The following is a 12898-nucleotide window of genomic DNA, read 5'->3' on the forward strand; positions in this document are numbered from 1 at the left end:
TGTAGTCAGTTGTAGATGGTAATATATGTGCAGATGCAGATATTTCTTTGGAGCAAACTGCAAAAAAAATTATTGTGCATGTAATTACTTAGATGAATTGACATCACACTTCGCACATGTCTAGCATGTTTCATTTCACTTTGCTTCCCTAGAATGTCACACAGTGGGCAGAAGAAGATTTCAAGCTACTTCACAAAATTTAAGCCCAAAGATGATGGGGAGCCTACCAATAAAGTAGCTAAAAAAGACCATGTACTTCCGGTGGATGAAGGGAACAACACAGAAGATGAAGTGCGAGAGAAGGCACTAGATGAGAGGGACACCACTACTAGCAGCAGTGTTATCACACCTACAGAAGAAAAGACACAAGATAGTCCTCTCCGAGATGACCAGCATCATGCTGTGGAGATTGCTACTGAGACAGAGGAAACTCCAAGCACTAGCAAACAATTTGAAACATTATCGCTGAAACCACATTCAGACAGAGTTTTTAGGAAAGGCATTCTTCCTAAAGGTTGGAAACATGATCAAAAGATATATTTCCAACGCAAGCATCCGTGGTTAATTGTTAAAGGCCCTAACCTTGGCTGTTCTGTGTGTCGCCAAGTCCGTGATCTTGGTGCTGAGAAATCCAGGGGAATGAAATTGTCCAAAGAATGGACTGACTCTATTGTGAAGGCATATGGAACTAATCTACAACAACAGCAAAAATCGTTGAGAAAAAAGATTAGAGAACATGCACAAAGCAAGGCTCATGTTGCAACTTTAAAAATCTTAGAAAATGCAAAAAAAGATTCTTTATTGCAAGTAACTGCAAAAGCTCAATCTTTACAAATGTCATCAACATCCAGAATATTCCGTGTAGCTTATAAGGAAGCAAAGCAGAACAGGCCAGCGTATGGTTTTGAAACAGAGATAGACTGCCACCAGTTAAATGGACTGGATATGGGTCGAATTTTGCACTCCAATGTAGCTTGCTCAAACATACAACGCCACATATCCTCAGAAAGGAAGAGGAAGATATTTGCTCAAATTATTGAACTTTCCCCAAAAATAAGTATTTTACTAGATGAAGGCACTGCGTTAAATAGGAAAAGTTCTTTAATTGTGTCCATGCGAATGCAGCTACCTGTCATGGACTCCCCAGCTAATATTTTTGTTGACCTCATTGAGCTGAGTGATTTGTCAGCTGACAGCATAGTAAGCAGTTTACTGTCTGCTCTAAAAAAAGATACTATTAATATAAGTGAGGACTTTCTCTCCAAATGCCTGATTTCAGTTGCCTGCGATGGAGCTTCAGTGATGTTTGGCCGTCACAGTGGTGTTGTAAAGAGGTTGCAAGAAAAAATCTCTCCCAATATTGTAGCCTGGCACTGCTCAGCACATCGCCTGGAACTTGCCGTTCATGATATCATGAAAGATATTGGCGCTACAAATCACTTCAAAAACTTACTCGACAAGCTATATTCTCTGCTGCCACATCAGTTAAAAACCGTTTGGAGCTAAAGGAGTGTGCAGAAGTTCTTGACATTCAGCTTTGCAGAATAGGTAGAGTGTTAGATACACGTTGGGTTGCATCAAGCTTTAGAACAGTAGAGGCTGTTTGGAATGCTTATCCTGCTCTCTACAAGCATTTTACTAGTGCAGCTGTTGATGCTTCCCGTGACAGTTCCAATCGAAATATGTACACAGGCCTAGGAAGGCGATTATCATCTATCCAGTTTGTTGCTAATCTTGGCCTCATGTATGATGCTCTTCAGGAGTTATCAGAGTTATCACTCGAGTTACAGAAACGTGATTCTACACTCATTGATGCTCATCGGGCTATTTGTCGGCAATTAGCAGTGTTTGAGGCAATGGTAGACAGGCAAGGGAAGCATTTCTCACAGTGTAAAAAGGCAATGGAAGAAAATATATTCCAGGGTGTGATGCTGCACAAAGGAAAGACCACTGACAAAATCATTGAACAGGGACAGTTTTTTCGTAGCCTTGCAGAAAATCTGAGAAATCGTTTGTTGTCTACAGGCGGTACTAATTCTGCTGACAAAAAGGCTGACTATGATACACTGATTAATGAAGTGAAAGTTTTATACAAACAATACTGGCCTGATGAGCTACCTGTTCTTTATGGCGAAAGTGACATTGAGTCTCTGTGTAAAAGATTCAACATTGCCAGCCGAGAAACCATACGTGCGTACAGAGAGTATAAAGAATCTGGAGGAAAAGAAATTAAAAGGCAGTTCAAGGAGCTTTTGATGGCCTTGCACACTATTGCTATCAGTACTGCAGAATGTGAGCAGGGCTTTTCTCAAATGAATCTTATTTGCACATCTACAAGAGCATCATTGCTGACTGAAACAATATCTTCTTTAATGTTTTTAAATCTTGTTGGTCCACCATTTCAGAGATTCAATCCAATCCCCTATGTTCAGTCATGGCTTGCAAAAGGACGGAGAGCAGCTGATGACACTAGGAGTAAAGCAAGGAAAGAGGAGGACTTGGAATGCACAAGTGATTTAGACTGTGTGTGGTCTTTTCTAGAAAAATAGATGCCAGCCCAGTCCAACTGAAAAATGGGTCATTGCAATGTTTTAAAAAAGTTAGGCTTTACTGGACTTTTGGGGAAATGTAATTGTTGTGTACTTTATATAGGTTAATAATTTGCATTGATTGACAGTGTCAATTTATTTATTATTTTATTATAGTTGTCTCTTGGTTTGGATGTTATATTTATTATATTTTATATAATTTATTTTGTTTTTATAAGACTTACCTTGCTTTTTCATTTTAGAACATATTTATTTGTATTTATATGTTTTATGTTACATTATTTTGTCTTTATATGTTTAGATTTTGTATGGCACTGACTATGGCCATTTTGCACTAATAGCTATGACTTACTTGCAATACTGTGAAATTCAAACTGCCTCGTCATTACCTATTCCTTTGGCCTAGGTAGCTCTAGGTCCTTTTGGTGGAGATTACATTTTTCTGAGCTTTATGGTAAGATACAAATCTTTATTTAAAAAGTCATATTTGGAATATATGCCTCTTTTCTAATCTGTCGTGTATGTGTGATACAGAACTGCATAGTTCCATATTTTATTTAACTAATCTGTGTCTAATAAATGCACATATAGGACTAAGTTATAGTAACAAGCCCACTTGGTAATCCTCTTTTTTCATTTTTTTCTAACAAAATACTCTACTGAAGAACCACATACCCCTTCGGCCACTGGAAGTGCCATGACTGACTAATTCAAGTACATTGCATGATGTTATTCACTTTCTCCGTTTCGAGTGTTTTCACAACATTTTGGTTTATTTTGGCACATAAGCTATGTAAAAGTTGTACCTTAGAACTCATTGACTGTTAAAAATGGCATACCCCTACCCCAGAATTGTCCTTTCACCAAATCAGCACATACTGCACTGAAATTGTCCCTTTTCAATGCATTAGTGATTTTAGCTAATTTAGTCCAAAATTGTGCTTTAAATGCACTTTTGAGTTAATCTTTTTCAAAATATTCACAGGGCAAGGGAACCTCCTATCAAAACCTTACTATGAGGAAGGCTCCCTTGCTGAAATTCGGATCAGCCAGATATATATTACCTCTGACTTTTAGCAGTGGCAGTTGAAAATGTGGGTGGAGCTAATATAGTAAGTGGGTGGAGCCAGTGGATGAAGTGGGCGGAGCCAGAGAAAGTAGGTGTGGCCTCTGACAAACATTTGATCACCTGCACTTCATATTTTACAAATTAAGCACTGTAACAGAGGGAACCGTTACAAACAACATTTACTCTTTCTTGCACTCAAAATTGCCAAATGTGATATTGCCCAGCTATGGAAAGGAACTTCCCCACCGACAATAGGGAAATGGCGGAAGGAACTAGACAACTACATGGGTGCAGAGATAGCGGTCTTCAAGGCACTGGGTCGTACTCAAAAACATAGCAAAATCTGGTTGAGATGGACTAAATACAGTGGCATAGACCTTCCTCCTCTTCCCTGGCAAACCCCATTAAAAGCAGCTTCCTTGAGAGGTTGGGGGCCATAATGTATGAAATTGGGTTCTCCTTTTTAAGACGGACAGCTGTAATCATACATGCTTACCAGTGGGGGTGGGGTGGGAAAGTCTGCGTAAAGTTTTGTTTTTCATCTTCATTTCTGTATACAATTTGTACCCAATGATAGTGTCATATTTGGTCATTTGCCAGTATCTCGTCTCCTCATGGTATATGTCAGGCAATTGCCCAAGTGGTACTACAAAAATCCCAATAAAATATGTTTTGAAAAAAATCTGTATGGGGAACTAGAAATTGGCAGGTTCAAGAGAACGAGGCTTAGTTTAGAGCATTCTTCATACCAAAACAACTAATTCTCCTGAATAAAACTGTGCAGCAGGCATCCTGTCTCGGCTTGGCCAAGATAAAGTATCTAAATACATCAAACATTCCGACTTTTGCGCACTTTGCAAATTGGCAGTGATTCACAAATTACACAGAGGACACGTTTGATAACATGCTTAGAAATGGGACAAACAATTGTTCATGTTCCAATTCAGAAGAACGGTTAGTGTGGCCGTTAAATACTAATGGATGCTAGGCACAAAAGGGTTCAGTATAAATAGGCCAGATCCAAGTTATGTACAGACACAACATGCAGCAGTGGTCACAACATACAGCGGTGGAAAGTTGTACCTAGAGTAGGCCTGGGCGGTAAATTCCATTCCGCTCGGTGAATTTGCAGAATTTTGCGTTCCGCGGAGAACGCAAAATTCTGAGTTCCGCGACTTCGTGAATTTTTATGCTTTTTTGCGTTCTCAAATGCGTGTTTGCGAGATATTTCCCCCCGAGCACGCAAACATCGATTGCAAATAGTAAAAAAGCATCGCGAACAAGCAATGCCGCTTGTTCGTGGAATGTCTGCGTGTTCGCTGAGATTTTTTACCGTTTCGTGGAGATTTGCGTAACACGATAATGCATATTTTGCCCAGCCCTAACCTAGAATGGCTGGAACATTCAATTTTCGCTGAGGTGAAACAACACTTGTCTCTTCTGTCTGATGACAAGATCCTACAGGTTTTTCTGTTAGATTTTCGAAAGCCACGTCAAAAACACTTTTTGTTTGCAATATACAATGAAGTGTGGAACGTTTCACAGCTGCTCAGAGAATATGTGAAATTTACAGAGCAAATTTAGAAAAGGCTCAATCAGTAGTTGACAATGGTATGACTGTATTATCCAATAGAATATTTCTCTGGGTAACATAGTTTTGTCTGTTATTGACATCATCCTGAGTGACATTTCATTTTTGGGCATTCACAGATTTGGTCTATCATTCTACCAAGCTGGAAACCATCGCGCCCCTAGCTGAGTGCGCTCCAAACTGTTTCATATCAATACCCGCCACTTGCATGACCCACCGCACCCACCTGGCTAAAGTGGGTGACGAGACAGCTTTGTGCGGTTTCCGTAAGGCAATTAGCTGTTGCCGCTCACCCAGAGGGCGTAGTTCCAGAGTCATATCCTCATAGTATTAAAGACAATTCACCACACACAGTTTGGGCACATCCGAAAAAGCTGGGTATGAAATTGTCCTCGAGTTCGACTTGGTACAACGACCCACTGTGAACATAACCCCTTCTGGAGAAAAAACTCTTGCAGTAATATCCAAAGCACGGAGGTCCGAGACACTGCGACAGGAAACCAACATAGCAGCATGGCTAGCTTAGCAGAAAGCTCCTTTAAAGAGAGATACTTATTAGGTTGCCAAGATAAAAAGAGATTCAAGACCAAATTGACATCCCAAAGGACCGAGTATTGAGGTTCCGGAGGTAGAGACAGGCAAATACCCCATAAAAGCCGACAGACGAACGGATGCTCCCCAATTGCTTCACCGTCCACAGGGCAATGAGCCGCAGAAATCGGCGAGCGAACAGCGTTAATCGAACGGGAAGCCAGACCCTCCGTAGCAAGGTCCGCTAGAAAGTTTAACATGGGAACAATGCCGGCGACCACGGGATCCAGGTCCCGTCGAAGACACCAACACATCCATTTAGTCCAGGCAGACCGATATTGTTTCAATGTACTGTCCGTCCAGGCCTTTGACAAGAGGTTCTGAGCCAATCCTGAAAGGCCTGGGAGCAACCAACGTCTCCTGAAAGGCTCCATGTCATGAGGCGGAGAGATCCTTGACGAACGAGATAATGCTGTTCTGCGTCTGGGTTCAGAAGAAGATGAGGAAGTGGGGGGAGTAGGATTGGAAAATCCCAAGAAAGTTCCAAAAGAACTGTAAACCACACTTGGGACCTCCAACATGGGGTTACCACCACCACTTCTGCTCCCAGGAGTTGGTTCTGAGCTGCTGTCCTTACCACCATCGAGAACGGTGGGAAGGCATAACCCCTCTCCTGACTCCAGTCCTGAAGGAAGGCGTCCGTGGCCTCCGCTAGAGGGTCGGGCCTCAAACTGAAGAAGCACGGGAGATGGTGATCGAGACAGGACGCAAAAAGGTCCACCGAGAACGGGCCCCAGCAATCACTTAACCACTGGAAGACCCGAACATCCAGCTTCCAAAGGCTGGAATCCCTCAGATACCTGGAATGCCAATCTGCCACTTGGTTGGCCTGGCCTGAGAGATACTCTGCTGTCATCGAGACTTGGTGTGCCAGGAAGTATTCCCAAAACTCCTTGGCGACGTCCGCCAATGCTCGGGACCGAGGACCCCCCATGCGATTGATGTAACGGACCGCTGAGACGTTGTCCATCTTCAGCAAGACGCACAAGCTCGCCTGATGCCTGGTCCAACAACGAACGCCGAAAGAACCCACCAGAAGTTCCAGGCAATTGATATGCAGTCTTTGCTCCTCTAATGACCACACACCACCTGTGGAGAATTTCCCACAACGGGCACCCCATCAGACCTGCTTGCGTCCAACTCTATGACCAGGACTGGTGCCAAGCCGAAGATCACACGCCCGTTCCAGGCTTCCATTTGTGTCAACCACCATGACATCTCCTCTTTGGCCTCCTCGGACAAGGGAACCGTTTGATCGTATGATAACCCATTTCTGAGATGATGCACTTTCAGACGCTGTAAGGCACGATAATGCAACAGGCCCGGGAAGATTGCCTGAATGGAGGAGGATAGGAGGCCCACCACTCGGGCAATCTGCCGTAGGGAGGTCTGGGGTCTGGAAAGGTCTGTCTAAATGTGTGACGGATCTTGGCCATTTTGCGAGATGGAAGACTTAAGGAGGTCTGGACGGAATCCACCACGAATCCGAGGAAGACGAGGCTTCTGGTTGGTAAGAGGACCGACTTCTGCCCATTGATGATGAATCCCAGAGTTTCCATAAGAGATACCGTCTGCCGCAATGATGACACTTACCGCCTGACTGGCCACCGTCGGCGTTGTTCTTGAAGCCGCCGCGGCCCCAGTAACACAGCCCTCTGGTAGGGTAGAAGTTATTGAAGTTGGCCGAGGAGTTGTACTGCCCTCGCCCGGAGCCATGTCCCTTGTTGCCAGAATGCTGACCACCACGGCCAGTCGTGCGGCCCCTCTCGCGACCGGCCCCTTGGAAAAAACGAGTTTGGAAAACTCTCTTGATGTTAGACTGCGCTTTATCTAATGACGTAAAGGTGGCCACAAACTTCCCTAACTCTTTTACAAAGGGTTCCCTGAAAAGACCCCCTTGGGCCACTGCGACTGCTTCAGAAGAAGCCAAATCCCCCAGCTTCGGATCAAGCTTTATTAGCAAGGAGCGACTACACTCAGTCGATAGGGTGCAGTTAACATTCCCCATGAAAATTATGGCCCTCTGTGCCCAATTAGATAGCACCTCGGGGATTTGACCGACCCAGTAACCTTCGCCTCTTCTCCATATCAAGAATTATGGTCATCGGGCCTATGGCATCCAAGAGCTTATTCTGGCATTAGTGCCAGGATCTATCTACCCCTTTCCGGGGATCTTTCACATACTTGGCCAGGAAGGTAGCCATTTTTGAGTCAAGCTCGGGCGTCCCACATGGGATGGGGACATTCCGCCCGGAGGCATCCCCGCGCTTCCTTTTTCAGAGGCTTACGGAGGCGTCCCACCACGAACTTGGCCACCTTGTCCCCAAGTGTCCAGGATGCGGAGCGCGGATGCATAATTGCATCCGGCACAACATCCCTGATTCATCCTGAGGCAACGTGCCCGCGGAACTGGCTAGGCGCCAAGGACGCAAGGTCACCTCGTCATCGGAATCGGTCGGGGAAACCCCATCATGCGACGGGGAAGGAGGTGCCATAGATGCTGCAGGTTTTGGTGGCGGGGGAGACACGGAAGGAGGCTGTCCGGACTTAGCCAGGAAGGCACTTTTTAGGCACTCAAAGGCGTCCTTATCCACCCCCTGTGCCCCCTCCGAACCATTTCCATTTTTTCCATTTTATTTCATTTGTATCGCGCATAAATCACCCGAAGGTCTCAGAGCGCTGGCAGATAACAAGGATCCTTATGACCAACTGATCAGGAAGTAAGAGGGCTCAGCTGACTAAAAGAGCCAGGTTTTTAGTAGTTTTTGGAATTTAGTATGATCTGGCTCTACTCTCAGTTGAATGAGGAGAGAGTTCCATGCTTCTGGGGCGGTTATGCTGAAGGCTCTATCTCCGTTTCTCACTGTTCGAACTCTGGGAACGGAGAGAAGGGCTTTACTGGAGGAGCGTAATGTCCTACTTGGGACATGGGCCTTGAGCTTCTGTTCGAGATAGACAGGTCCATGGCCATTGACTGCCTTATGGACTAGGCAACAGAGTTTGAACTTTATGCGTGTTTGTATGGGGAGCCAGTGCAGTGCCCTGAGACAGGCTGCTGAGGGGGTGCGAGGAGGTAGATCTAGTACTAGCCTAGCAGCGGTGTTTTGGAGGACCTGCAGTCGATTCAATAATGTTAGGTTGATGGCTGAGAACAGGGCGTTCCCATAGTCCATCCTGTTAACAATAAGTCCCTGGACTAGGGGCATGCGTGCTGAGAGTGGGATCCATTTAAAGATCTTCCTCAGACTTCGCATCTGGCCATAGCTGTTTCCCACTGTTTTCTTAATGTGTTCAAACATGGTCAGCTTGTCGTCTAGTATTACTCCCAGGTTCCTGACAAAAGGCTTGGGGGCGGGGCAGGGACCGAGGGAGTTTGGCCACCAGTCTGATGACCAGATTTGGTTGGCTTTGCCGAAAAGCATGACTTCAGTCTTTCCAGCATTCATCATGAGGTAGTTTCTGGTCATCCATTCTTGTACACTGGTCATACAGTTTTTGAACCGATTTTTTGATCCGAACCACCCTCCCCACACACTTTCTTAGGGGGGCACCCTCCTCTGGGAGGGCTGATATGGGGGTAACCACTCCCAAGTGGGCCTGTGCCAGTTTAGCGCACTCCGCAATAATGCGGTTAAAGATGCGCTCTTCCGTAGGGGCCATTACCTCGTTCACACACCTACAAATGGAACTATCCACAGCCTCGAAGAAATCATCATCCAAGGGTAAGTATTGGGTGGATTTCTCCTCCTCACAGTAATTCCCCTGGTTCATTGTCCCCAGCACACCCAAAAAGGCTACTACTATCTGCTGGGGCCCAAGCGCCTGACTATCTGAGGTTTATCAGCGTCGAACTCAACAGGACAACTTTGTGAGCAAGCACAGACCGGCAAAGCCTGTTAAATTGGGGCAGAACCAGAGAACTGCAAGGATTGTAATTGCTGACCGGCCGCCGTGGGTGGTGCACACACCCCTAGCGTGCAGGCCCTTAAGTAGACCAGGCCAAACCACCACCCAGCGCGCTGTGAAAAACCTTTTCCTGCCCGTAGGCGAGTACAATCTCCGTGATACGGACCCTGGGGCGTAATTAGAGCAAAGATGGGGCTGATACGGACCCTCACAGGCATTCAGGTTATGGTGGTAGGGGCCAGGCTCCAGCGGACTCGGCTCCCACAGTGCGATCTCCTCAGGAGAGAACTTTTGTGCCGCGGGAGAAGCGAAACGCAAGGGCGCCCCCTGGCAGGCAACGGGCCCCACCGCAAGTGGGACAGGCCGCGAAAGGAGTGAGCGAACGCTCCAGAAGTCTGGGGATCTGTGTAAAGAAATATACCACACTTGGCCAAGAATACAATAGAGAGACACATGATCCCCATAAATAAAACCCCACAGAGAATTAAGGCAATTCACACCCTAAGAACACAAGCAATTTCCAGAGAAGGAAAAACAGCACTTAACTGGCTGCCCAGCAGCGAAGAAAGAAGAGGGTTTCATAAGATGGAGGACCTTTCAAGGAGTGCATGGACAGTGTGAAAGGACTATGTTGCTGTATCCTCCCAGGGACTGATGGGAGTTGATGTTTTTGAGATCAGAACTTTATTGTTTACAAAGATTTAATGTTGGTTTTCTGTGTTTATTGATGGAAAAAATTATTTTTATTGTTTTTCTGGCTGCTGTTTGTTGGACATGTAAAATAAAGCAAAGGAAGAAAAGCATAATCTGAGCCTCCGGTCCTGACAGAGAATCTTATTGCTTCAATAAATATTTAAATGCCAATTCGAGTATTTCTTGTGTCTACCTTTGGGCATGCATGAGTTAGCAATTGAAAGGGTTCACGATCTGTTTCCACAAATTCCTTGGTAAGTCAGGGTTGTCATGTCCTGAAGTTGCACATACCATCTGTTACTTTGCTACCTTAAAGGTACACTGTGAGATAGCCAGGACGTAGGCCACCATATTGTGATGGTGTGCATGGACTCAGTCTTGCACAATTTTGACATATATGTTGTCCAACAAACACACAGTTTTACTGAGAAAGTATGAACCGTATGACACCGTAAGTCCTGGGGCATCACCTTAAAGGTTTAGGATTTGGATCCAGCATGATAACATTGTCAAAGCTGATTGCATGTACAATAGCTTGTCATTGGCGTAAAGGGCTACTCTATCTTCATGTTGCAGGGACCAGGAAATACCCTGTGCGTGGGTGTCCACCCGAATCCAGCTTGCCAGTAGTTCTATCACCAGAGAAAAAAGGAGGGGAGACAGAGGGCAGCCCTGCCTTGTACCATGCTGAATAGGGAAGGGTGTGCATAGTATCCCATTCACCCTCACTCTTGTAGTGGAGGGGTCATACAAAACCCCAATCATTGCAAGGAATCTAGGGCCAAAGTTCATGCACTTGAGTATTTGAAACAAGAAGGGCCAGTGAACTATAGTAAAGGCTTTTTCATAGTCGACCAGAAGGAGGGCCGTTGGGTCCTGCAATTTGTCTAAGTGGGACAAAGCTTCTGCCAGGCATAAAGCCATTCTAATCCTCAGGGACCAATTGTTTAATGACGGCATTTTGTCTCATGGCCATCACCATTGCCAAGAGTTTAGCCTCTGTATTTATAAGAGAAATCAGTCCATAGGCGGAGTAATGTTTTGCTGGCTTGACTAGTTTCAGGACTGTGGTGATGGTCGCATTTCTGAGGTTGGGCGGCTGAGACTTTGGGTAACCCACTTCTTTAATGAGGCATAGTAAATAAGGTGTCATGAGAGAGGAGAACTTTTTAAAGAGTTCCAGTGGGAACCCATTGCAACCAGGAGACTTTCCTTAAGGAGCGGCTGTGATTGCTTCGTGTAGCACATCTTGAGTGAGAGGTGCCTCGGGGTCCTCACGTTGGGTTCAAGAGAGTGAATGGATTGGCAAGTCTGTCACTATTGGGAGGGTGATCTCATGCAGTGGTGGAGGTCTGAGGCTATATAAAGTACGGTAATGGTTTGAGAAGGTCTCTGCAATTTCTTTTGACTTCTGTGTGAGTCTACCTTTGGAGGTTAGTATCGCTGGCACCACCCGAGGGTTGTCACGCATCTGGGACAGCCAATAGATCAATTTTGCCAGCTTTATTACCTTGCTCATAAAGTTGGTTTGCCAAGTTACACAGAGTCAAAGAGTTTGCATTTTACTGATGCTCGCAGATCTTCTAAGAGCTGTAAGTGCTGGGGCAGTGCTCCCAAATCAATAGATGGATACAACGCCAACATCTGAGTTTCTAGAAGAGCAACCTACCTCTCTCTTTCACGTTACTATCCACGCATAGCTGCAAAGGCCCTTCAATTAGAGACTATCTTGAAGGCTTCCAAAAGACACATAAGGGAATTTACTGAGTGTTGATTATGATAAAGGCAATCTGAAATCACAGCTCAAGGAGGTGTGCCAGGGCATTCTTCCTGAGCCAGCATGCATTGAACCTCCATATGTCTCCCACCTGGAGCGAGCTGTCACCAGTTGGACCTCAGTCAGTTGGCATAAAAAAATTGTCAAGCATGTGGTGGTGGTATTGTCTGTAAGCACTTGCATCAGCTTTACCCTGTTTGGCAGGAAAGCCTACAACACCAAGCGAATCACCCTCAACTCCAACAAATTGATTTGGAGTCAAGTTTCTTCTGGGGATGAGAGGCCCCTGCCCTTCTTCTGACCCAACTCTGGTCCAGGACCCACCACTGCACCTCCCTGTAAGTCTTTTGCAGGCCCCTCCGAAATCTGGATACAATCAGACAGATTCCTCTGATACTGTGCCTACTGGGATTTAAGGTCCAACTGCATAACCCGCAGGTGCACCTGCCATGCTTGGCCAACAGGATGTAGAAGGCCAGCAATCCGAGGAGCCTTAGAGTCATCCACAAAGAGTTCCAGGACTGGGGCTGAAACATAGGTGCCACAGCCTGAATGTTCTGGACTTTCCTTTCCGGGAAAAGGCCAGAATTTGTACCATACCCAGGATAGCTTCATGAATGGGAGCATCTTGAAAGAAGGCAGGTGTGGCTTTGGAACATTGATAGTGAACTCCAACAATGTTAGGAGGTTAACTGTTATCTGGTCCTACAAAGGTGTGCTGC

At 45.6% G+C, this 12898-nt stretch overlaps 2 protein-coding genes across 9 annotated transcripts in view; one reads left to right on the forward strand and one right to left on the reverse strand.

Moving 5' to 3' along the window:
* LOC144768773 (uncharacterized) overlaps positions 1-12898 on the reverse strand; it is a 9320023-nt gene that overhangs the window by 2893421 nt on the left and 6413704 nt on the right. The window lies entirely within an intron of this gene.
* On the forward strand, positions 154-2549 carry LOC144767076 (E3 SUMO-protein ligase KIAA1586-like). The gene is given in 2 exon segments (XM_078650702.1): positions 154-1474; positions 1477-2549. Coding segments are annotated over 2 exon segments (2394 nt in total).

Source organism: Lissotriton helveticus, chromosome 7, assembly GCF_964261635.1.
Source record: "Lissotriton helveticus chromosome 7, aLisHel1.1, whole genome shotgun sequence".
Taxonomy (NCBI): Eukaryota; Metazoa; Chordata; class Amphibia; order Caudata; family Salamandridae; genus Lissotriton; species Lissotriton helveticus.